The 26,530-nt window shown below is 40.5% G+C and overlaps 1 protein-coding gene across 1 annotated transcript in view; it reads right to left on the bottom strand.

Moving 5' to 3' along the window:
• Positions 1 to 4,387: 4,387 nt before the first annotated feature.
• Positions 4,388 to 26,530, bottom strand: part of LOC140231289 (antigen WC1.1-like) — a 41,250-nt gene continuing 19,107 nt past the window's right edge. The window contains exons 9-30 of the mRNA XM_072311434.1: positions 21,346 to 21,488; positions 20,261 to 20,413; positions 19,767 to 19,952; positions 19,203 to 19,340; positions 18,721 to 18,808; positions 17,859 to 18,041; positions 17,244 to 17,540; positions 16,676 to 16,889; positions 16,034 to 16,161; positions 15,548 to 15,797; positions 14,866 to 15,043; positions 14,358 to 14,653; positions 13,736 to 14,007; positions 13,058 to 13,245; positions 12,327 to 12,516; positions 11,842 to 12,021; positions 10,923 to 11,228; positions 10,162 to 10,428; positions 9,736 to 9,880; positions 9,136 to 9,263; positions 8,291 to 8,557; positions 4,388 to 7,693 (exon numbers count right to left, since the gene is read on the bottom strand). Of these exons, the coding sequence (XP_072167535.1) occupies positions 7,344 to 7,693; positions 8,291 to 8,557; positions 9,136 to 9,263; positions 9,736 to 9,880; positions 10,162 to 10,428; positions 10,923 to 11,228; positions 11,842 to 12,021; positions 12,327 to 12,516; positions 13,058 to 13,245; positions 13,736 to 14,007; positions 14,358 to 14,653; positions 14,866 to 15,043; positions 15,548 to 15,797; positions 16,034 to 16,161; positions 16,676 to 16,889; positions 17,244 to 17,540; positions 17,859 to 18,041; positions 18,721 to 18,808; positions 19,203 to 19,340; positions 19,767 to 19,952; positions 20,261 to 20,413; positions 21,346 to 21,488 (4,547 nt within the window). The 3' untranslated portion in view covers positions 4,388 to 7,343. The remainder of the gene's footprint in view (positions 7,694 to 8,290; positions 8,558 to 9,135; positions 9,264 to 9,735; positions 9,881 to 10,161; positions 10,429 to 10,922; positions 11,229 to 11,841; positions 12,022 to 12,326; positions 12,517 to 13,057; positions 13,246 to 13,735; positions 14,008 to 14,357; positions 14,654 to 14,865; positions 15,044 to 15,547; positions 15,798 to 16,033; positions 16,162 to 16,675; positions 16,890 to 17,243; positions 17,541 to 17,858; positions 18,042 to 18,720; positions 18,809 to 19,202; positions 19,341 to 19,766; positions 19,953 to 20,260; positions 20,414 to 21,345; positions 21,489 to 26,530) is intronic.

Raw genomic sequence — 26,530 nt, 5'->3', positions numbered from 1 at the left:
GCCAAACAGAAATTCCACCCACAGCATAACCTTAACCCTAAATCCTCACATCAAACTAAACCTAAAACTCTATCACAACCCTAACCGAAAGTCCTTGGAGAAAATAAAACTCCGAAGCACTTGTCGCAGGAGCGAGATCTAATGTTGTGTCATCTCTCCGAACATTATAGAAATTGCGTGAAATCTTATCTGAAAAACGAAAAACTGTGTTACGTTTGGCTTAACATGTGGTGAGTTGGGATTGATGTCTGACTATGTTTAGAGCCTCCTCTAGAATGTGAATTCCAAACGCAGATTATGAAAAGTTTGCAAGGAAAAAAAATCTAGTAGAGGGTGTAAACGATAATAAATGGAAATATTACCCCTTCGACATCCGTTTCTCAATACGCCGCTCGATCATTTCGCTGTCTGGTCGAGTCGGGATCTGATCATCTCCTTGATTATGAAAACAATTAAACATGATCAAGGCTGGCGCAACCGGAGGTGGGGACTGGGGGCTCGTCCCCACTTTTTACATTATCTTATTTATTTATTTTTTTTTTTTTGGTGATCATTCCCTTGTCAGGGTTTTGTGGTCGACCAAATTGGAGGGGGAAAATTATAGGCCTACAAAGGCGATCGGTCACAGGATTGATCACCATCAAAATAATAATGTTCTGGTTCAATGAGACGTATCCACTTTCGTGTGTGGTGTTTATTACTTCGGACAACTCACTTCCCGTATTTCGTTTTGAAAAAGAGCAAAAAAAAAAAAAAAAATAGAAGAAAAAAGACAGATACACAAACACATTTAAAGTTTGAGAGAACTCACAGGGCGTACGTTTTGTGAAAGGTCCCGGCAGATAGCACACATAGTTGAAGCGCGTATTTCATGCACCGAGTGCCATCCTTGCGATGCTTTCTTAGTTCTGTTGCATTTATATTCTCGATTTGTGCATTTCCAACATAATTTTTGTGGTCTTTCTTTACAAATTTACAGTCATGTACTGCATGGAGATTGAAGCTTACTCAGGAATAATTCGTTATCATCATTACCGTTTAGTAGGTATTATTCAGTCTAATTGGGGGGGGGGGAGTCCATGGCGATGATAGCTATGAGGTAGTATAGTCGCCTGTTTTTGTTTTTATTTTTCTGTCTCCGCATGCTAATTATACTTGTTTTGCATGAAGTAGTATTGCAGCTATAAAATAGTCTAGTTATACAAGCCAACAGTGGAATCCTATTATATCACGGTTTGATCTAAGAGAGTGTAGGCCTACTATATAGTTTTTACTTGTAACTTGCCGGGGTAACTTGCAGAGTATAGATACACTGTATTGATGTGCAACCTATCACTGCATGTGTCAGGCCTTACAACGACGAACTTGCAGTTACAGGTCTCCTTGAAAAATCTGCTCACTAATACACTAACATATACTCACACATTATGTTTGTATAGGCCTATGCGCATACAAACGTATACATGTATCCCATCATACACAAGAAAGTTATGGAATATTGCACTTTCACAGGATCGTCTGATTCATGCAATCCATCTGTGATGAATTATAAAACTTTTTCACATCTTCAGCTTTTTGTAGAGAGAGAGAGAGAGAGAAAAGAAAAGTTTCTTCAAAAACACTCCATTGACCTCCCAGATGTCCCAACACTGTTTTGTTCTGGTAAATTATCCCCAGTTTTAAAAATGTCAAAGTTTTGTCAGCAAATAATGCATCATTCTGTATCATACTGATCCAAATAATTTATTAGAATCCATTATATGTTTCTTAACAACTTCCCTAAATCAGTTTTATTTGATGCTGCTGGTGTCAGTACTGCAATGAATATTGTTGTTTCTTCCCGGAATTCTTCGTTTATTAAAAGATAATGCAGATTTATATGCCTACCCGTATTTCCCGCTTTTTACTTGTCTATTCTATGACATCCTGTTGAGCGTTATTGCTGAGGTTCATCTCTTCCCCCACCCCCCTTTTTTTTTTCTTTTTTTTTTCTATTACTTGTGCCATTTCAGTAAATGGTTGTAAATAAAATATTAAGGCCGTGACACACCTTTCCGGGCAAGCCTTGCGTGCGACTTGCGAAGAACAATTACTTTTACTCGCCCTGTGGTCCCCGCAGATGACCCGCACATGACAGTACCTAGCACGTATATCACGCGTAGTCTCCCGGAGGTGCGCACGCAAATCCCTTTTTACCCGCAACCATGTTTAGGCCCTGTCACACCTTTCCAGGCAAGCTACGTGGACTTGTTGCGTATGGGATTTTCCAGCATACCGGACAATTTCTGAGGGCGGACAAGGATTTGGGCGAGTTTTGCATGTGTCTTACGTGCTGGACGCGTTTTACTTAAGTTCTACCTTATATTCTGTGTGACCTGCGTGCCAGGCGCGTGGGGGCTGACAACTATAAGTGAAGGAATTCCTCTGAAGGAATGGCAGAACTCCCACAGAATGGCATTATATTGGCCGCATACGGGGACTGCGAAGTACCTGCGTGGGAGTTGCGTGCGAGGTGCTGCCGCTAAGGGCCTCCTACTGGCGTTCTGCGTGTACCTCTACAGGCAATTCCCGCGACTCTCCCGGAAAAAGTTTTGGTCATGTGCAAAGCTTGGCTGCGGGTAAATCGAAATTGCGTGCGCACCTACGGGCAACTACTGGCGAGATACGCGCTAGGTACTGTCGGGTGCAAATTTATTTCCCCGCAAGTCAACCTGCAAAACTTCCCCAGATGCGGTATGACAGGGCCTTGAGCATGCTCAAGATTAAAATTTTGTTCCGCGGCGTTGAATGGGGGGGGGGGGGGGGGGGAGACAGGAACAACAGAAGCTTCCTCTGGAATAACAGAAAAGTTATTCCAGAGGAATAACTTTTCTTTTTTTTTATGTCAAAGAAAAACAATAAGTAACTCCATGTTTGTTGATATAATCAAGGAGGTTGAAGAGATGGAGTTCCAACTGGCTGTAATTATTCAAACAGTTGTCAGATTTCTATTGATGTACAAAAGAATTCCACGGGTAAACGTGTGCCTTTGAAGATCGATGTTCCAAGCCGCCGTCTTGCTGAGCAATCTGAAGATTCATTTTGAACGTTATCATAATGTTGGCCATATTTTGCTTATTTATTTATTAAATGAAATGAAATTTCACTTAATAATAAAGCATTGTACAAAAGTCAATTCCGTTCAGAAAATTGCGCAAAAGTGTAAATCAGAGCTGTATTATGTGAAATTGTTTGAAACTGTACCATCCTGGAAAGGTGGTTTTATAACTTTTCGACTTAATTTGCCCAAATGAAACTAATATGTAATAATCTTCAAGTATAATTCTTTATTGATAGATATATCAGATTAGTGCCCGCGTATGCCCAGTTGAGTAATTTTCATCTTCATTTCAGTATTTTTTTCCTCAATTTCTGTTCGCGCATCCTCGTGTCTGTACTACCTACCTTTTATAAGAAGGGATAGCGAAAAGTAATTACCATCACAAAGACATATCTTCCTTTGAAAGTGGCTGGTGATTATGCAATGAGACACGAGTCAATTGTCTTCGTATCGGCGCGGCAGATCCTGTTTGGCACATGCTTCAAATATTTTTGAGCGGCGGCTTTGAACATAGATCAAAGGGAATAACTCTGTTGTTACTCCATCTCTTCAACCTCCATGATATAATGGACTATTTTTGTTGATATAATGGACTCTTGTCAAATGAAATATATGGTCATATCAACAATTTTGTTTATTTTGTACACCATAATTATATTCCAGTGTTTGCTGTTCATTTTTGTACAAATACATACAGTACATATTTCTATTTTGATGAATATTGTGCTTGTGACACAGAATCATAAATATCCCAGTGAAAGAAGAAAAGTTTTGTCAAGATAATGCATATATATATATATATATATATATATATATGTGTGTGTGTGTGTGTGTATATATATATATATATATATATATATATATATGTGTGTGTGTGTGTGTATATATATATATATATATATATATATATATATATATATATATATATATATATATATATATATATATATATATATATATATACATATACATATAGATAGATAGAGAGAGAGAGAGAGAGGGGGGGAGATAAGTATACTTAACTCTCTCTATATTGTTATATATAATGTATTTTTTTTGTATACTTGTTGTAGTTGTACGAGTCCCAGGCATAAATGCACACAAATAGTGTAAATTATCACTGCACAGCAAAAGACAATCTACCAACCAAACAAGGAAACAAGCAAGCAAACATCAAATCCATTAACAAATAATATAAATAAAAAGCATCATATCATTAGCATGCACAGAATATATTAATAAACGATGGATGATTGACACGAGACAGACAGCTTCAGTACCAACAAGTTTCATTTTCCAAGTAGCATTTAATGATTTCTTTCAAATCAGAGACTGCAAGTCAAATCGATATACATTGTCACAACATGCCAGCCCTATTTTGAATATCATCATGGTGGCTACTTCCTTGTCAAACATTGACAAAATGTTGACGCAAGTAAAGCAATGTAATGCAAACAAACCCTGCACGTCCTGAAATGCTTTGGTGTGGAAATGTAAGTGTGTAGTTACCTGAAGTGTCTTGCTAAAGAGAGATATTCCTGTCTCCATGCATGTGGGCCAGGGCACAGACAAGGATTGACTCAAAGAAAGAAAGCTTTTGATTATGAGCTATACTTTGTTTTTAAGTATGTCATGTCCCACTGACTGTCCCTCCAACACTAGCCATCCTAAATTATCATCCTATTGCAGATAAAAATGGTAAGATGGCGACCTGAACAGTAAAAGACAAAAACACTTGTAACATGTGTATCCAAACAGTATTATGTATTGCCCTGATGGTCAAATTTTACCTGTTCAAATACTGCAGACCATGTTCAGCTGAACTCATATAGTGGCTTTGGCACACACTAACGCCGTGAATTGAGCTCGACAACAAAGTTTTGTCGATACCGAGTAGAAATTACATAACCCATGGTATTTCATTTACAGTATATTCAGTATATACAAATATCTACTTACATATGTATTTACATATTCATCAATTGCATTGATGTTGCCATTTTCAAATACTCTTAAACACATATACACAAATGCTGCTACAGCTTTTCTTTTTTTTCAGTTTTAGTGTTTGTGAAAATGTATATCAGCCTCTTGATGTAGAACCTCTGAATCTAATAAATAATTCTAAATTATAAATAAACTATTGCTATTCCTTTTTTATTCTGCTACTACTATTACATCAGTAAGACGGAACCAAATCAACTTCTCTATACTACCTACTGAGTAATTCAACTTTTTGTCTCATCACCCGACAGTGGCAGAGACATAAGTTCAACTATTCTTTTTTTTTCACCCTGATTTTTAACAGCATTTCAGCGAAAGTGTCTTACACTGTACCATGACCATGTTGAGTTTTTCCGACTGACATACAGCTGTGCAAGAAACGATAGAATAGATTCAGACACTAGCAGTGGGGATGGAATATAGCAAATTTGCTCTCAAGGTGTGTGGAAGATCTTCTAGCAGAGAGTGCATTCACACTGACACGGGCACACACAAAAAGAATGAATACTTCAAACCAACACAACGCACGCACACAAACACACCCCGATGTGGAGCTGTTCCACAAGGTTTCTACAAGTGCACGAGATGAAGAGATATCTTCAAATGTATCTCCTGTTATTCATTATTGACACACCTATCCAACACATAACACAACAAAATTCCACATGAAAGGCATAATACTGGCAATGCATTTTCAAGGCGAAACGGATTATGCTTATCTAGTACAGTGGCGTCTATAAACACTCAAGCTGTTTTCTTCACTTTCTCTTTCTTCACATGAGATGCTTTTTAGTGCCTGGATTGTTGTGTAGTTGGACCATTCTTTGAGATACATCAAATAAGTAGAAATTTTATTCAGAATGAATTTGACTTGAGATTGCTCCCTCTCTTCTCTTCTGATGACATGATCACATTGATATATGTGGGTGGGACTACCAAGTGGCCGGAGTAAGTTTCAACTCATTATGTTTTCTAATAACCAAAGGATAATACACTGAATGAGCTCAAAAGGCTGCTAAATACATTGTGCAAGCATGGGTCACTGTTATGTCCAATATGAAGCTACATAGAGCAAAATCAGAGGAAAAAAAATCATATACAAGATCATTGTGGACATCTTTTTGGAAAAAAAAAAAATCAAATGCTTGTGTAATGATGATTCAATCGTATCAAGAGGTAAAAACATTTAGCAAACACTTGAACATAAACACACAAATCATTAACATTTAGAGTTCATTACATAGGACCTACATATATCCTAATTTCAGGAGGAAGGTTAGCACCTTTCTGTATGCTCAAACTCATATGGTATTGCTCCATATGTAGGCACTTAACAGGAAAAATAATGATGTATGTTATGCTTGGGCACAAAATATATCAGTTTTGTTGTTTAACAAAACACAGAACTGCAAGTCTCTTGTTTCACAAGAGATTAACAGCTTTGATAATTTTGATGAAATCATAATTACAAAAGAAAAATAAACAATAATATATATCTATATGTATGTACACAAAATCTTCTGTACAGACAGTTTTTAGTGCTGCTGCAACTAAATGTTTTAATACTGCACGAAATGCTTAATCATTTACTGCATTGTCTTCTCAGCATTTGATGTGCTCTGCATAAATACCTATCTAACCTTCTATGTTCTGTACACGCTATGCTCTGCATCAAAGAGCTGCTCATTTCAGTTCATGTCACATAAGGAGCAAATATTTGCTCAAACTCAATCCATATTTTTTTTTTTAAACTATCTTCCCATCAATCAAAGTGCTCTTGCCTGTATTTCTTAATAACAACTTGTGTGCACAATTCTCTTGCCTGCACTCTGTGTCCCATTTAGTCCTCTTTCTCTTCTGCAGTGCCTCCACGGATGTTAATCTACATTTGTCCTCGCCAACAGGAGAGGCTCTGGTACGGGAAAGGCTTGGCCATTCGCACACGAATCGATCCCACATTGGCAGTTGCCCCTGCGTTCTTTGGTCAATGTTTGTGACCACAGGTCACCATCCCAGCTGCCTTGCCATGATTGGACGTTCCGTGGCATTTGGGGCCAAAGAACGCGAGACTAAGGTGCTCCCAGTTAGCGATCACTGGTTGTTCAGTGAGTAGGTCCATATCACATGGGGCAAACGGGATAGCCACACACCAGCACCTTGACTATAGGCTAACTATCTTCAGTATCTGCCTAAAAAAAAAAAAAAAAATCCAACAAACGTGGGATGAGAAACACCAACATTATAATTTCTCATCTTCTTCCTCTTCTAGTAACATTCCTTTCTTCGGTGATACTCTTAATTTACCCCAGCTCTTTCCCTTCTGGGCACCTTGCTCGCTCTCCATCTCTTCGCTCTTCTCAAAGTCCGTGTCGTCAAATTTGCGGTAGGGGCTGCCGTGTGTGAATCTGATGGTGTGGGATGAACTGTCCCCCTTGAAAATGGCATTGGCCGTCGTCTCCTTGGAGCTCTGACTCCTCCGACGTTTGATCAAAATAGCCAGGATGACGGCAAGGATGATGAAGACGATGAAGATTGGGACCACGAGGGCTGCCACGCCTACACGCTTGTTGCGGCCGTGCACCACAGGACCTATGGGAAGCACATTCGGAAAGTGTCAATTAAGATCTGTGGGTGCATAACATATGAACAGGTAGCTCTCCATTTCAAACAATATTAACTGTTGTTTAAATCTATGGGTTAAGTAATCAGAAACCTCATAAACTGAGGGAAATGACACTAGTTTGATGCGCTAACGTGAAAAATGAATGTATGCAATTGTCAAAATTAGCATAGATAAAATGAAGCAATTTTCCTACATGTTCTCCATACTTCTATATAAATCTGAATCTTACATGGTAACTAATTTCACAGCAAGGTAGCAATGCTTATACCCACCTGCCAAATGGCTGGACAATGAGTTAAAAAAAAAATCAAGTTCTGAGACATGCAGAGTGGGTCGGTTATCCTTCAATGTTACGATGAAGCTATATCATTTCCAGGATCCAAGGACTATTCCAAGCAGATGACTGCTCTATTTAGAGAACATATCTGACAATAGACAGCCTGTGTTTCAAGCTTTCTCATTTTTACTGTCCCTAACAACTTCTGATGATGGGAAAGATACTATCACATGCTAGAAAAAAGGAGATGTGTTTAATTGACGAGCATACTTTCACATTTACTAACCTGTCACAGACACGTAGGCACTGTCATTCACACTGCCCTCATTGTTGGTCGCCGTGCAGACATACAGTCCTGCGTCAGTGGGGTCAACGTTTGTCACCGTCAGCGTGCCGTCGCTCAGCGTGTGCCGCTTGTCTTCTGAAACCGGGTCTTGGTTGTGCGTCCACGTGACGACCGGGTTGTTGGTCCCGATCACCTTGCAGGGCAGCCGAAGGGTCTCGCCTGTCACCATGGTCTGGTTGCTAGGGGACTCGGTGATTTGGGGTGGACCTGAATGGTGCATATGCAGAACAGAAACAAAGTCCATCATCATCATCTGGACAAGGCCTTTTCATCAAATTAGTTATCACAGTCTGATAAAGCCATGCTTCACATGCCAGATTAATTGAAGATCATTTCAAATTTCTTGGGAAGAAAAAGCCTACCACAAAAGACACTGGCAATGCTACAAGCCAAAATTGTTAACAGGCTCTCAAGACAAAAAACAAAACAAAACAAAAACGCTGCTGGTCAAAATGTTCGAAATGGTCCTGGTCTCCATCATTCCTGCAACCTTTAGATAGTTCTTGTTTTCCCTATAGAAATTACAGCAATTATCATATAATTTCTAGAGAACAGCAAAATCAGCAATTTTCTGCATCCCCTGAGCTTTGAATGAGCATTGTTCTCATATCATATGGTCACATAGTAACACAAATCATCCCAATCGTTAAAATTTGCTAAAAGTGAGTACCCTATCTAGGTTGGATACATTACGGGAGGTACAGATGATGGATTATCCCTAGACACTACCCACCTGAAGTGACATATGGTGGAAGAGAGGGTTGAGGAGGGAAGGAACTACTCACCAAAGACCAACAATTTGGCAGCTCTGAAGGAGGTCTGAACCTCATTGGTGGCGATGCAGGCATACTCTCCCATATCCTCTTGCTGCACATTGAAGATGAGCAAAGTTCCATCGCTACGGGCAACCACTCTGATGAGAGAGAGAGAGAGAGAGAGAATGAATGGGATGGGCTTCGTAATGATATTTGCTTCCATGATATTCTCATTCCTTTCCTCACTACTCGGTCGAAAAATCTAGCAGTCACATGGAAATGCGCATATCAATATGACATAGACAAAGCATAACACAGAAAAAAAAATTAGTTCCATCTCATGAATTTGTAGAAAATTACACATTTACAGTTTTGGTGTGTAACCAAAAGCATATTCCGAGTTCTTTGCGAGTGATAACTCATAGAAATGGTATTAATTTCTCACAAGCACATCACATGATTGTGCTCACCCTATCACACTATTAGTACTTCTTTGTCAAAGATCTTTTTTAAAACTTTTCACTCATTTTTGACAAAATATGACGCATGCACATCATCTGTAGTTGCTTGTGTAGTCTTTATCAAGTCTCTATCAATAATTTGTGAGAGAGTCAGCAGTAGCACACTCACCTTCCAGTGTGGTAAGAGATCTGTTCACCATCCTTCTTCCATGTCAAGACCGGCTGGGGAACACCCGAGGCTGCACACCCTAACTCGGCGCTGGATCCCTCTCGCACATGGAGCTCATTTGGATAAACTTGGAATGTTGGCGGTTCTACATCAACAGACATAGACAAATCATCATCACATTATGTCTGTGTTTTATTTTTTTTCCTCTCTCTCTCTCTCTCATACATACATAAACATGATATATAACATAGATGAAAACATAGTGTGACTAAACAAGACAATCATGAATACAATGAATAGATATCAATATGAACTCAACTTAGTGAATATATATCTACATACCAAGGTAATAAAATTTCATATCATCTCGGTTACTGTGAGTACAATGGACTGGAAAATTGTTGGTATAGTTTGGTGTCGTCTTACCATGGACAGTTAAGGAGACAACAGAGAAGTCCTCGCCAAGCTCATTGACCGCTGAACACTTGTAACTCCCCGCATCGCTGTGAGTGACGCTCGAGATGAGCAGAGTGCCGTTACCGCCGCAGTTCTGGAAGCGGTCTCCCAGCAACGGCCTGCCGCCACGCTGCCAGGTGACCGTGGAAGCGGGCATCCCGGTCACGCCGCACTGCAGCACGGCCGTCTCGCCCAGCACCCGCTCCGCTGACTGCACGGCAAGAATATGTGGGGGTTCTGTGGAATGAAACCAGAGCGCGGAGATGAAATTCAGAGTTTCGCATGTGTGTGTGTCTCACTTTGTTCTACCCAACTCGTACTCTTCGACAGGCACACTGCTCACCAAATTTTAACAACAACTGAAGTATATGGCACATCTCTCCTAACATCACACTGCAAAATCTTGTAACAGTCTATATACTGGCATGTGGCTGGTTTGTTATGAAAAAGCACCGCTTTATGCATAAGAGAACATGAAGTCACTCACTCACATAAATCAAAGCATCATTACCTCAATCACATTTCACTTTCTTAATCACTTAAAAGTATAATGGAGTTGACAAAAACTTGACAATGAACTTCATGACATCTGAAGATACTTAAAATGCTATTCATGATTGTGTAATCATAATGATGATGAATGATCTTGACCTATCAGTCACAACATGGGTCAGCTTTGCAATGTCCATCTCTCCCAATCAGTTGGAGGAAATGGGCTCTAATGAACATACCTTCAACTACAAGGAAGGCACTGGAGCTGTTGCTGCCCTGAGTGTTGCTGATCACACACGTGTAGTTGCCTGCATCCTCCCTGCGTGTGCGCACCAGCTGCAGGGTGCCGCTCGAGGAATAGATGCGCAAGCGGCGGCTGTCTAGATCCAGCTGGGTCAGCGGCCGACCGTCCTTCAGCCAGCTGCTGACCGTCACTCTCGGTCTGGGTACTCCCTGCGCTTTGCAGCGGAACATGGCTGGCAGCCCGATGCCGACTGTCCTGTTGCGCGGGACTTCTTGGAAGGAAGGCAAAGTATTTGCCACAACTATGAGAAAAAAAAGCGCAATGGAAGATGAAACATTCCTGTTACATAATTGTTAATGCTTTACCTGCATCTGCGAGTGTAAGTACATGTTAGCAGTTGGAAAATTGATACATTCATACGATCTTTTGATATATTGCTGATTTTTTATTATTTTTTTTAAATCAGATTGATATCCATGAAACTATAGACACATTTAGTGGCTTGTCTAGATTTACTATACTTGCTTGGTATGAATGAGAAACTTCCAGGATTCTTGCCCTACCAACAAAATCATTGCTGGAATAGGGCAGATACAATTCCTGTAACACAAACTATAAACAACATCAAATATTCTATGGATGTAACTTATTATAAAAAAAGAGAGTTCATTTGAGGTTCTGTATCCCATATTATCTCAAATGAATCTCAACAAACATACTCAGTCAACATTCTATGTGGAATGTGCAAGTTCTAGTTATTGCATCTCAGAGAAGGCACAGAAAACATCACATCAAGAAACTGCAAGACAATTTTGTAGCACATTTGCAATCATGTATTGGTCATCTAAAAGAGACGGCACCACAGAGGTATCTAGACTCGTATGCAGTTAGTCCATGAGTTTGAAGTTACCCACCTGTGCATGCAGTGCCATTGCCAACTTCACCAGGCGGACACTCCAAGCAGACAGACTGGTTCCTGTTCAGCGACACGCAGTCCACTCCTCTGCCGCACGGCACTGTGTCACAGTGAGACGGGATCACCCGTCTGCATATGCTGTCCCTCTGCTGATCGTTTTCTCCGCTGCATCTGATGGCTGCAGACAAGTTTTTATTTGAAAAGGAATATGATAAAGAAATAGGTTAACAATTTGAACAGAATTTGAGAGAACAAGCATGACGACAACCAGTACGGCAAATTGGGAGGCATGTCTACAAAAACGCAACTATATATTTGACAGTGTCGAAAAACAGTCTTGCATTAATGCACTTTTTAATTCCATATGTCCTAACACTCACTAACATACTCCACTGCAAATGTTGGGCCAATTTCACAGAAATATTTTCAATGGGCAAGTAATGATTTTGCAGAAAAGAGGAAGCCATAGGCTGAGACACTCACCCACATCTTGGCTGTGCCCGCATCCCATGCTCGGCTCCCAGCCACTGTTCCTGCACTGGGACAGGCCCAGCTCCCAGCCCTTACAGTCCACCCCGGACAGCAAGATGGGCGTGTCGGCGGACACCGCTGTAAACTCGCGGTTGTTGAGGACCCCCACGGCACGCCCCTGGCCCAGCTGGTGGCAAACGACCTGGAAGAACAGAAAAAGTGATTTGCTCAAAATTTGCTTCTACAGAGAGGCACATGAATGTCTGCAATGACAGCACACCACACAGAGCAGACCAATTCAGTAAGAGTGAACAGCGAGGTACATGGAAACACACAACACATGGACACAATGCATGCACAGATGCAAAAATACAACTGTAATGGACACTCGCATATATGAATACATGTCAAGAATATCTTCTTACAGTATATGCATCAGAAGGCACACATACACATATATTTCAAGGATATGCAAACATAATTTCAAAACATCCCAACCATAGTATGGAAGATTTTCATCATCATGGTAGTAAATGAAGGAAATAAAGCTTATCTTCTGTCTCACGAAGCGAGGTAAACACGACCATGTTTACCCGTCATTCCTGCCATTTAAGTAGGGTCGACCAAATGAAGCTATCACCCCTAACAGATATAAATACACAGAAGATGTCAACTAGGCATGAACATATCTCGATACAATCTTGCACTGGCAAATTGTGACAAGATGATGACAAGTGTCTTACGTCTGCGTCTGCCATGTCCCAGTTGTTGTTGCACACGGTGCCCCACTGGTCATTGTGAAAAATCTGCAAGATCCCCTCGCGCTCATTGGCACCACCCATCAAGCGAATGGCCTTGATCTCTCCCAACATTTGCAGCAAGCTGCTCAGGGGCTGGTAGCCGTCAGAGCAGGATGCAACACAAGAGGAATCTAGAAGAAAAAAATCATTTATGATATTAATAGAATTTCCCGAGTCGAATCTAGATATGGACAGTTCTAACAAACAAGACTGCATTGATACGGACAGACAAGGAATGCTTAAGTTTAGAACACGAAACTTAGTTATGATCTTTATATTATGATTAATCTTTCTTTCAAAATCAAAGTGAATTCTATATCATATTGATACAATGACCTCATATGAAGACAGATGCATCTTCAAAACACACATACACACACAAACACATACACACAGTTGTGCATTTCATCCACTGATGATGAGCCATCATCTGGGAAGTAAACCTGTCAATTGTCTTGCGAAAGTGCACTGATGTAACTTAGTAAGCCAAAAAAGTATCCAATTCCATATGAACTGATTGCTCAAGATTGGTCAAAGGCAAGTTTTGTATATAGCTGTATGTGCTTAAATTCAATTAAAAAAAAAAGTGAAAGAACTACTTCTTAACATATGTCAGCATACCTTGAAGGAAGAAAGACGCCTTGCATGACTTGCACACATTGTTGACCCGGCCATTGAAGCACTCTCCACAGGCCGAGTCACATGGTCGGCACTCGCGGCTCTCAATGTTCCCATACTGTCCTGGGGGACATTGCGTCGTGCATGTGCCAGCGTTTAAGAAGTATGGGGCAGTGCACTTGGTGCAATTGTCCCCAGAACCTCGGCAGGTCAGGCAATTGTCTGAGCACATCATGCATTCAGAAGCATTCTGTGCATTCAGTCCTGCAAAATATCTGCATGGAAAAGAAAAAGGATACCACGTTCTAAAAAGGTTGCAAGGAAAGCAATGACTCATGCATCACACACATTGCATAACAGTAGCCACAACATTCTAATGATATGAAAGCATCTCAACTTTTCATCAACTTGATGTTAGGTATGCGCGTGTGAACAGCGAGCTACCACCAGAATGGTCAATGGTGGCATACTAAACATCACATCAATGACAAATTTGTGAAAGCTATGCCTGCAAATCTGTTGACTTGGATACCAAAGGCTCTATCATCTAACTGCTGATATGGCTCAGCTTTGAAGTATAGATTTCCTTTTTAATGCTAACTAATAAATTCCGCCAAGCACTCACCCATCATCACAAGTCGACACACACTTCAGCGATGTATCCTGGCCAGAACAGATTACACCTACATCCTCGTGGTTGCCACAGTCATGCACTCCTCTATTTCTTGAGCAGTCTAAGAGCCTACTCTCGTCACCGACGCATGCCAAATCGTCAAGATGGATGGTGGTTCCGCTCCCGTAGTGAGCGTTGGTAAGGTATGCAATGGCATAGCCAAAGTTAAGCTGCTGGCAAACCACGTGAGCGTCTGCGAGGTCAAAATCATCATCGCAGACTGTGCCCCAGACATTATTGACACGAATCTGCAGAAAATGGGAGTATTTAGAAATATAGAAAAGCCATAGAAAGGTAAGGATGTTTGTATGATTCAACTGAAGTATAATGACAGAAGCTTAGGATGATATGCAGCTGAGTTGCCTATGGCATGGGGATTAAATACAATTCACATTATTTATCTGAAAAAAAAATGTAATGAAAGAAAGGTGAGCACTAAAATTTTTCTGTTCCACCTCACCTCAACTCGCCCCTCGTACGGCGTCTCGCCATCCACCAGCCGGATGTCGGGGCTGCCCCGCACAACCAGTCCATCCACGCAGGAGGAGACGCAGGTGTTTGTGTCTGTGTTGAGGTACAGGGACTGGTGGCATCTGGTACAGTGCATGGCGCTTCCTGAGCACGCAAGACACTGCTCACTGAGGGTTGAAACACATAGTTTGTATGTCAGTTATGAAATGCCCTCTCTGACCACTGAAACAGGTCATCTCATCTGGGTATCCCTTTCTCCCGCAACAGTAGATTAGGCTGCATTTTGTCTGACTTTCTTACTAAGTCATCTCAATTCACAAACGCTCTAGTCATTGGAAAATATTCTACATGATGAAACAGATGCCCTTACTTGCGTGTAAAAATATGAATCCTTTTGCAGTAGGAATTAAAGTGTACCTCACATCTCTTCTTCTCTACATTTTTCTCTGCCTTTTCCAACTCCAATGCTTTATTCCTCATAACATGTGGAAAATATCACATTTCCAGTTACAGCACTGCCTTTGGGTGCAGAGAAGTCTCACAAAATGTGGCATCAACTCATCTCGACTTAATTTCCTGCCCCTACACGAAGAAGAGGGGCTTCAATGACACAGAAGTAGAGTGGAGAAAATATGGACGGCATCCCATCAACTCAATTTTGAACAACTCACCTGCATCTCTGGCACATGCCCTGGTCATCGGCATAGGTACCGTCCTCACATGTCTCCCCGCAGGTAAAATCGGTCCTCCTCACCAACCCAGGATGACACGTCAGGCAGTGCGTGGCGGTCTGGGAGCAGGTGGCGCAGTTCTGGTCGCACACTCCGCAGCTGACGCCGTCCTCGTCCACGTACCTGCCGTTGGTGCACTGTGACGCTTCAATGCACATGTTCGAGGTGTCTGGTCCTGAGCAAATTACACCTGGATTAAGAAGAAAGCAAAACTAGCCATAATGAAAGGATCTATGACAGACACTTAGCAGAACATTTCCTTTAAAATTCAGACAATATATTCACACTGCCATATCACTTCCCTTATTCATGTTTTAATCCATATATGGTACAAACTTCAAAAGCAGAGTCTTCAGTTCTAGTGTCCTACGCATATGGATTCAAAAAATAACACCACCAAAAAATTATGCACGGGTAGTAACTCACCAGCAGCTTCCCAAAAGTGGCAGTCAAAACCGCTTGGCTCACTGTGTTTACATTCCAAGAGGTTGGACTCCTCTCCAGTGCACATCACGTTGGACAGCAGCATGATGCTATCTCTTCTCACTGCAAATCTGATTGAAGGCAACAAGAACAGAAACAAGAAAATGATTTCACCTTATGGTATCACGATTGCTTATACACACACACCAAACAGTCATTTTTTGACAAAAATGAGAGTAACTGCCTACCGCTCAAATGAGAATGGCACTGTACAGAATATAATATGCACATAGAATACGATGAGCCATGAGTAGGCTACAAGAATGCCGAGAAGTAAGATTTTCGTTCATTCAACAAACCTCGAAAAGTCTGATTTGTGCATGAGAGGCTGATCTAATCTGACATGAAAGTGAACCTCTGAAAAGACAAGATCGAGCTTTGAAACTCGCCAAGATGGTGTGTGTATTACAGACGCTAATGACTGATGAATTACATTCTAGAAGATGAAAGAAACTGCATAGGTCCCTTACATTGATTGAACATGACTAAAATCAAAGGACATCTTTCACTTCCCACTGGTTCCTTGTTTAATAGGCAAATCTCTGACATAACACGCTGCACCACCCAATCGAAACGGACACTTACTTTCCCTCAAGACTGGCCTCCAGAGCGTGTCCGAACCCAAGCTGACGGCATACCACATTGGCATCTGGCAGATCCCAGTGGTCATCGCACACAGAGCCGTAAGTGTCGCCACGCCTGATTTCCACCTGGCCTTCCAAGGGCGAGGCTCCACCAACCAATCGGATGGCATTGTTCTTCATCCTGTAACCACGGCATTCGCTGACACACGTATTGTCTGCAACAGATAAATTTAACACAAGAACACACATACAGAATTATGCTCAATGTATGACACAATTGCTATATGCAGCTTGCAATGATGGGTACATTTCTGTTGTACACAATGACCAGAACATGAGCACAAAACAGAATAAGTGTGTCTCACAAAATAGATAGTCTGCTCTTCTACAGAAGTGTGAATAAATTTGGAATATGGATAAGTTATCTTTCTTTATCAAAGGTTAACAAATTCACACTGGACATGTATATGAGACAATTCATATTTGTGATTTTGAATCTCAGAATATACACAAGAAAAAAAGAAAAAAACAAACCCAGGCATGCATCTTTATTACCACACATATCATACCTTGCAAGAATTTGGAGCTTTCGCAACTAGTGCAGTGAGTGGAATCTCTTTCACAGGTTGCGCAGTTACTGCTGCATGGGACGCAATCTCCACCACTGGCATAAAAACCATCCCCACATCCAGTCACACACTGGTCACCACCCTTGCGGTGTGTGCCCGGCCTGCAGGCAGTGCAGACGTAGTCCGGTGTAGCCTGGCAGGCATCGCAGTTGGTGCGGCATGGGTGGCAAGAACTGTCGGTCAGGTTAGCGTAGAAACCCGGAGGGCACGTCTCCCGGCACTCTCGCATTCCAGGTCCTAATGGTCAGTGAACCAAAGCAAGACTCTATTTATCGAAAAAGAAGTGCGCAATTCACTCGATTCCAAAATATATCATTTTTATGGTAGTATTTCTTCTCTCTTTGCATTGTTGTGTTTTGTTCTGCTTGAGAAACTTTTAACTGTGAACATCAAGTAATTTGAAAGCAAATAATACAATATTTTAATTAGGTTTATACATAACAAATATTACTCTTCTGCTTTACTTCTCAGAGCATCTTTTGAAAATTCATAAAACTCCCACAACGGTATCCATCCATCACAAAATCGGCAGAAACTGATGTGTCTGATTGATACCTGAGCAGCGGATGCCTATATCCTGGCTGTGTTCACAGTTATGCTCTCCCCATCCAGTGAAGTGGCAGCTCTCCAGGTTGGCCTCGAATCCCATACAGAGGATGTTGTCAAGCCAGATAGGCCCTTCTCCCGGCGCTATTATTCCTGGTTGAGCATCTACTTGCAACACTCCAGTAGCATTGCCTGCATGCACATGTAGTAAAACGTTAGAGACAACCGCACAAAAGATAAGTTACTCTGTAAAACTGGAAATTTTTATGTGGATGAAACTTTTGTGAATTTGCGATGAGACAGGACATGCAAAAGTAAAAGGCAAGTAAAAGGTTTTGTCTGCCAAATGCATCGGTTGCAAGAGGCAATCAGCAAAAGTTTTAGGCCATGAATTTTTTTTTTCTGAATTTACAGTACACGACCACTATAGTCTTACACCAGCAGCATTATTATCAAATCAGCTGACATCCTGTATTCATGTGATGACGTGGACAGCAAAGTGTAACCATGGGGTCATGGAATCTTATTCATGCAAATCACACAGTCATTTAGCATTTTATTTGTAGGTATGACAGAATAGGCTGAAATAATTTTCAAAAATACAAAACTGACTTGGTATCTAATTACAAAATTCTTTACACTGTATTTCTATCTCATGACCTGACGTGAACTGCAAGAACCAATTAACAGGATACTTTTAAACAGATTACAAGGTTGTGTTGTTCAGGAAATGATATGCAAGTAGCCAACATTCCAAGCCACAATCAGTATTACTGTGGGTCACACTTGACACCTTGCTAGAATGCCTTGAATGTGTGACTTCCACATATGAGGGGCAAAATGGACATCTACCCATCTTTTGATTACTCACCAAGACCCAGTGCTCTGCAGGCCACCTGGGCAGCTTCCTTGTCAAAATGATCGGCACAGACGGTGCCCCACTGGTTGTCATGGAAAATCTGGGAGATAACCGTCAAGAGAAATCAAATAATCAGGTCTCTGTTTTTCTTTCTATCACAAGCATTGAGCTTCACTGTTTGCTAATTACAATATCACATCTAGCTACTGCTACTACTTCTACAGTATTTCTGCTTTGAAGGAGGTACACTAATGTGGTCAATATCTCCCTTGTCAAAGCTTATCTCTGGAACTTCACTGGAGGTGAATCACTTTGTGCACCACAGAATCTGTCAGAAGCTTACATCCACTAACCATATTGTAATTAACCATCATAACAACTAAGACAATTCTGGGGCAAGGTGGGGCTCTGCCAGAGTGGAACTTTCATTTTGAATGGATGTAAAACCCCACTAATCCCACTGGGATAAACTTTTTTGGACAGTGATGGCTTACCTCTAGACGTCCTTCCAAATGGTTCCTGCCGCCAACGAGGCGACTTGTCCGTTGCAGGTCACTGCTACCAGCCTCCACCATGGCAGCCACGCCAGTCAAACAGCGCTCCACACACACTCCGGTTGCTGGATCCAGGATCTAGCGAATTGAGAATACACAAGGACACAAAATGTGACATTTTGCCATTTTGGGTTTTGGTTTGTTTGTTTTTTCCCCCACAGGCTGTTCTGTCTCACAAGAAAATAGGACTGATCCTCGCATGTCATCCAATAACATGTGATTTTTTCCCCGCACCCACTTCCAACATGATTCCAAGTGTAATTTGTTTCTTTGTTGCACATTATCATTTATGAGAGAATGGACACTATGTCCATCAGAAATGAACATTTCCTCACACACTACGCTTGCGCTATATTTCAATTGTGATTGTGCTTGAAGAAAATGCAGAAGCAATCTTGACATAAAAAAGCCAAGTCGATGAAATATGGCGAAGCTGCAGGGCTTTAAAGTTGGCTACTCCCACTCATTTCACTATAGGCTGAATGGTTAATGTCAGACCCTCACCTTTGGGGGTGAACAGGAAGTGCATTTGACGCCATTTGGGTCAAAGGTGCAATTCAAACAGCCGGTGTCACATCGTTGGCAAGTGTTCATATCTGGGTGGCCGTACATCGCTGTTCCGCAGTCACTCACACACGTGTCGTCCCTGAGAAACATATCTGGCTGACAGCTGGTCACACAGGTAGAATTCTGATCGAACACAAGATTTGAAAAATATAAACTGATAATGAAACTTGCACATCTGAAAATCTAGTTTTGTGATATATATACACAACACATATCCTTCTTTTTATCTATCATTCCATCTATCTATATAATATATGTACGCCATCAATACTGAGATATACTGCATAAAATTCACTCAACTTGTAGCAAAATGTTAAAATGGCCCTTATCTTGATTGAAAACATCTCCACCTTTAAAAGGTAGCTAAATAATTTAGGATAACATTTTCCTGGTGAAGTTGCAGATATTGCGGCTCTTCTGGAGTGACATACCCTCATGAATTTTCCCTGCGGACACGTGAGGCAGATGTTGTTCCTATTGCCGTTTGCACAGGAGCCACACGCATGCAGGTCGCAGGCTTCACACTGCCAGGTCAATGTGTTCCCAAAGTCAGTGCCAGAGCAACTTTCAACGCATGTCGAACCCTGTCACAAAAATAAGAATTGATAATTTTCATCAAAGCTTTGTCATCATACTTGTTTTCTTTACACACACACACACAATACAAAAATTGGCAATCCTTTACTCACACCTATAGAAACCTTGCAAAAAACAATTACATATGAATAAGAGCAAACACACAAAAGCAAACAAAAAATCCAATGGCTGCTCATTAATCTCATCCGATCAAGTTGTTTCCCTGCAGGCACAGGAATCACAGCAAAATAAAAGTAGATTTTAGGTGCACCAGTTTTTCTCCTGGGTGGGTCATTCACAATTTGCAATCAATGAACCACAGTCTCATTTCCTGTCAAATTCTCAGAAAACTTACTATTCCTGCAGCTCACATAGCCCAGTCTTTGTTTTTCTTTCTACATATTAACATTTTGTTGTTTTTCTGTCAGCATTGTTGTTTGAAGTGTAAATTTACCTCATATCTAACCTTTCACGTCATTGCCTATTGCGTGCGTGGTGCTGCATGAATTAAAATGAGGAAATTCCGGATAGGACAAATAGACGCAGCTGTTTTCACAGCTGAATATTGATTTCAGCACCATCAATAAATGGGTGAGGCCAAGTGGTTGTATTTCATCAAACTAAATCGTTGAACAACAAGATCTCTGGGTTAATTGGCTCTGCAAACATATAACTATGCTGCTTTGACATTTATATGTAATTTTAAACTTTTCCATTTTGCTACCATTTCAATTACTTGGAAAAAAAATGGTCCCCTTTTTAAAGCATTCTGCATAATGCAGTTTATTGCATTCTTGCCATCCTGGCCTGTTTTTCTTTTTTCTTTTCTTTTTTTAAATCACTGCATGATCGTCAAGGGTTGGGTATCACATATGACATCATACTATTAAAACAAGATTATAAATTTAGCCTGCTGCGCTTTATAAATTCTGACACTTGCCTGCAAAAAGGTGTTTGGTTTGCACGCCGTGCAGTGATCTGGCGAACCAGCACACTCTAGGCAGGAAGCACTACAGAGGGCGCAAGTCGACTCCTGGGTGAAATATCCCCTCTCGCAGCTGGCAAGACATGCACCTGTCGCTCCTGCAAAATACAACAAATTTGGGGCGGGCAAGGGATTAGAGGAAGAGGGAGAGACGGAGAGAGTGAGAGATAGATAGATTTTACATAAAGAGACAGACAGATAGAGAGATATAAAGAGAGAGAGAAGAGAGACGGGGAAGAGATAAAGATAGATAGATAGATAGATAGATAGATAGATAGATAGAAAGGTGGATAGACAGACATATATGTATATAGATAGATAGATAGATAGATAGATAGATAGACAGATAGACAGATAGATAAAGAGAGAGAATAAGGAGGAAAGTGACAAGACAGGTAGATAAAGAGTAAGATAAAGAGAGAGGGAGAGGGGGAGAAAAGAAAGAGGAGAAATAGGTAGATAGGTATAAAAGAGAGGGAGAGAGAGAGATCAAGATCTGTTATGAGTGCTCTTCTTTCAATTAGTGAAAAATTCCTATTCAGTTCAATTTGTTACTGAGGATTATTACGTGCCCAAGAGTAAGGAGTGAAAAGATTAATCAATGTTTGATTGTCCGGTTTCATCAAATAAAAAAAAATCAACTTTCTGAAGCAATTATTCATCACAGAAATAACACAGGAGTATAAAAGTTATGCTCTATTATCATTTATCACATCAGAGCTGACCATACTCATATAAAAAATACATGCAATATATGTCTATTATAAAATATGGTTATGGTTGACAGCACTATGAAAGAAAAATATTTTCAAAGACACATTCCAGAGCCACTGCCAAATTCTTGCCAGTACAAAAAACAAAACAAAACAACAAACAAAAACAACAAACAAAACAGACAAAAGTTTCTAATTCAACAGAAATGAAGCCAGCACTGTAGAACACCATATATGAATATGAAATGAAGATAATACAAGGAGGTCAGATATATAAAGTGCATATATACTTTTGAAAAAAAAAATAATGAATGTTTTCATATTGTTACCATTCTTCACATTCAAAATAAATGAGACTATCAATTTCTTGCAATGGCTGTCAAACTGTTTGTGCATGTGCAGTGGACGCTACAGTGCGTAAATTCATGCATCTGATCATGCAGTGGTAAGTTCGTGTGAAAATCACAAATCTCTTTGCAGTGGGTTTTAATTCACTCATAGCCCACGTCTCAGGAAATGAGAAGATGCTGTTTAAAGGTTTCATCAATCAAATTCATTGCATAACCCAGACTGAGTAATTTGTTCTGCTGGCGGATCCTTGTTTGAAACAGTCTCCTTTGCAAAAGATTAACTCAACTCAATTAAGAACGAACATTCTAAATCAACCACGACAACTACCATGATACGGCGAGTGATCAAAATCAACCTTACGATGTAGAATAAGAATGATGCAAGCATGATGCAAGAAGTACAAGCACCTTCGAATAGCTGTCATTTTCAGCCCACTTTGGACTTCTTCAAAATGATGATTTTCAAATTCCAAATTCTCTCTCTACAAAATAAAACTGCCATCTCATTTCAAATTATATGTACACCATATACCTCCTTTTGATTGTTGACTATATTTACGGCACACAAATTTCATTGCTGTCTATTCAAACTGAGAAGCAGTCTCTCTCATTACCATATTATTCAGACATTACAATGCTAGGCTCTGAAAGGATTCCTAGTAATTTTTTTTTTCCTCGAAAAAACCACACACACCATATTGCTGATGTCTGGCTATGTATATGTATTGCAGTGTTTGTAAATCAAGCAAAAGGTTACGCGCTGTCTGTAGATTCTCGCAACCGCCCCCCCCCCCCCCTCGATCAACCTTGTCTCATTTCATACAAATTGTGATTGGCCAGTGGGAATGGGAGGCACAGTGGGGCACCGAATCATATCAACCGTGATATCCTTGGCGTATATGGCATGTCACACCCACTCTAGTGGCATCTCTGAATGGGAGCTTGGCTACCCACGGTTTCTATTCTGTTGGCTTGGCATGCGTCGCCGCCTTGTATACAAACACAGTGTGTGTAACGAGTCTGAGAAGGTGACATTCAGGCATTGTGTGGTCCAGAGAACTCTGGGTGAACTCTCTCCATCTCCCGCCCCACAACCCAGAGTCCATATAGTTTTCATCTGGGAGGCGGGAAGTGTGGTTTGGCTACTATGACAGGCTGGTTGCATCATGAAGTCGCAACCACGAGGTACTTGGCACATGGCCTAAAACCTCCTTATTGTTACAATACAGTGGCTCCATGGTTGCATCAGGGAGGTGGAAGAGATCGAGATCATCGTGCTCAGAACCCATCTCAGAATCCATATTGCATGCCGATGTGCAAAGAACGTAGTTCAAATTCTTTATCCTTGTGCTTCAGACAGATTGTAACAAATAATATCCAGTAACATGGCTTTGTCTTTGTTTTGTTTTAGTTTAGTTTTGTTTTTGTTTTAGTTTTCTGTCTTGTTTTGTTTTTGTTTTAGTTTTCTGTCTTGTTTTGTTTTTGCCTGTGGATTGTCACTGTGTGGCAGTTTCAACATGACATTTTCTTGTATCACTTTTGGTTGATATTGTTCACCAACATAATAACTTTTGATCATCCCTGGATTGCATCAACATACTGCAGTGGTATGTACTTTATAGTAGAAAGCTGGGAATGATATTAGATTATATATGAAAAAAAAATAACACAGAAGAACACAATTCCACAGTATGTATTTAATAATAATGTAGTTTTTGCAATGTGCACATCTCAGCCCCAGATCTCAATTCAAAGATGCTGCTTCCTTTTAACTGGGATTTTACTTGGCTCATTTGCCCCATGTGCTTATAAAATCCTCAGCAGGGCACATACAGTGAAACCCTTGAAGATTTTCTTCACATGACTTCTGAAATACCATCCTGTTGCTGTCATTAATTTCTAAAAGACTACATAATGGATCTTACACATTCATCAATAACTCAATTGCAAATTCAGAGACAACATAATAGTAATTATATAGATAAACATACCATGTAGTTGTTTTTCAATTAGGCATACCTGCATCTAGAAATACTTGCTCTCTGTAATATTTTAAGAGGAAGACTTTGTGCATGAAGGAAGAAGCATGAAGCAACTTCCTGTCTATGTATGCGAGTTCTTATGAATGTTCTTCAAATCTGTATCCCTTTCCTGTTACAGCCGAAAGTTGGGTAGTTTGAGGAATGGCAATGCTCAACTCAGCAGGGATTCCTCAATACTTGAGTAGGTCACCAGGACTCATATGATGACATGCATATGGTTCAGAGCTTCACAATTAATTTCTAATGAGCCTGGTCTACCGGTAATTGACCTCTTGATGAGAAATGCATATTTCAGAAAACCACGTGTCTGCAGAAGCAGACGATTCTAAATAATGCTCGACCTTGCATGAATCCTGTACCCATGTTCATTGTGGCTTGAGGTGTGTGTGAGTTCCAGGAAACATTACTTTGTCCGAGCTCCATTTCTTTCAATGAGCTAATATCACTCTGGGATGATGAATACGTTCAGTCTGCCCTCTTTGAAAGTTGGAGATGCACAGTAACACACAGGGACACAGAAACAGAAGTATTGATCAACATTTTCTTCTGGAGGGGACAAAGAAAGCAAGCGAGCAAAACAGATCCATGCTCATTTCATACAAAGAGAAAGCAACAAAAAGGCACTTGAAATTGCGGTCAAACTTGTAAGGTGCAGGGTCTTTGTCCGGCTGGGCTTTTGTGTCTCTTATTGGCTTGCTGGATTAAAATCCCTACATTCCTCCCTCTCCTATTCCACAAAAATAAAGAAGAAAATCTCTCAACACATACTATCTCTCTTCCGTCTCCTCTTCTCTATCTCTCTCCGCTGAATGAAACATTTTCACAGAAATCTGTTTCTATGTAAGAGTGAGTGTTTCTTTTCAACTGATCATCAACTTGCACACACACACACCCACCCACCCATACAAACACACACACACACACACTCACATACACACACACAAATGGATCTCTCCTAAAAGCTTCTATCTCTTATCTGTGGGAAAAACTTCCATTTCCCTTTGTCAAACGTGACAAATATGCACTATCACTCTCATGGACAAAAAGAAATATATATATGCAGGTATTCCAGGCTGACCACATGACGATGCACTTATTTTGTTTGTCTGCAGTTTCTTTTGTTTATCTTTTTTCCTTCCCCAGCAGACAAATGAATAGGTATTTTTTCATACATTCTATATCTACCTGTGGAGGTCATGATGTTCAAATAGCTAAGTAGAGAACAAAACCACTTATTTGCAAAACTTGCATTTCTCACGCAAAATGTGAAGTGTATCTTTAACCACAAAACAAAAACAAACAGTAAGCCGTGTACATGCATTCCACGCTCAGGAGTGAGCAGACACTTGAATAATGTGTACATGCAAACAAACAAACAAAAAAGCTGATAATAACACCAACAAAAGTAAGCACATACGTCATATGCAACATGCCCATCATACAGTGAAAGAGGGATTAATCAAAGTATAAATACTATTGGTGATGTGAGAGGATGTAAGACTTCAAGCTATACATAGGTGAAGCCAAATGGATGAACTGTATTATGGCTTATTACCATAGAATCTTGATCCTGTGCCAATTTTATTGAGTGGTGGGGTTTAAAGTCGCGCCCAGAATGATACAGAGGAATGTATACATTGATTGTGTCTAGAGGAAGTAGTTGTCAAAGCGATCAGGCCTATTCATTGCTCGGATTCGCTTGGGAGAGCAGCCACAAAGCATGTCTCTCGCTTCCGTGGGTGACAGACAGTCCTTGCATAGCTCTGCAGTGGACCCTATGAAAAGAAAATTCTCACACCCAATGTCCGCAATTCTTTGCATGTGACACTTTTTTGTTTTGGTTTGTTTTTTTCTCCTGCTGCTGCTGGTAGACATCATCAAAACTCTGCCTCATCACTTCAAGGGGTAGCAGCCTTTGGTTTTATCAACAACAACAAAAAAAAACATTAACAAAAACAAAAAACTTGTCATCTGATGTGTTCAGTGCCCCATTTTATCAAATTTCAAAAATTTTACCAATTACCAGTACAGATTT

Source organism: Diadema setosum, chromosome 7, assembly GCF_964275005.1.
Source record: "Diadema setosum chromosome 7, eeDiaSeto1, whole genome shotgun sequence".
Taxonomy (NCBI): Eukaryota; Metazoa; Echinodermata; class Echinoidea; order Diadematoida; family Diadematidae; genus Diadema; species Diadema setosum.
This window is presented reverse-complemented; position numbering and strand designations above follow the sequence as displayed.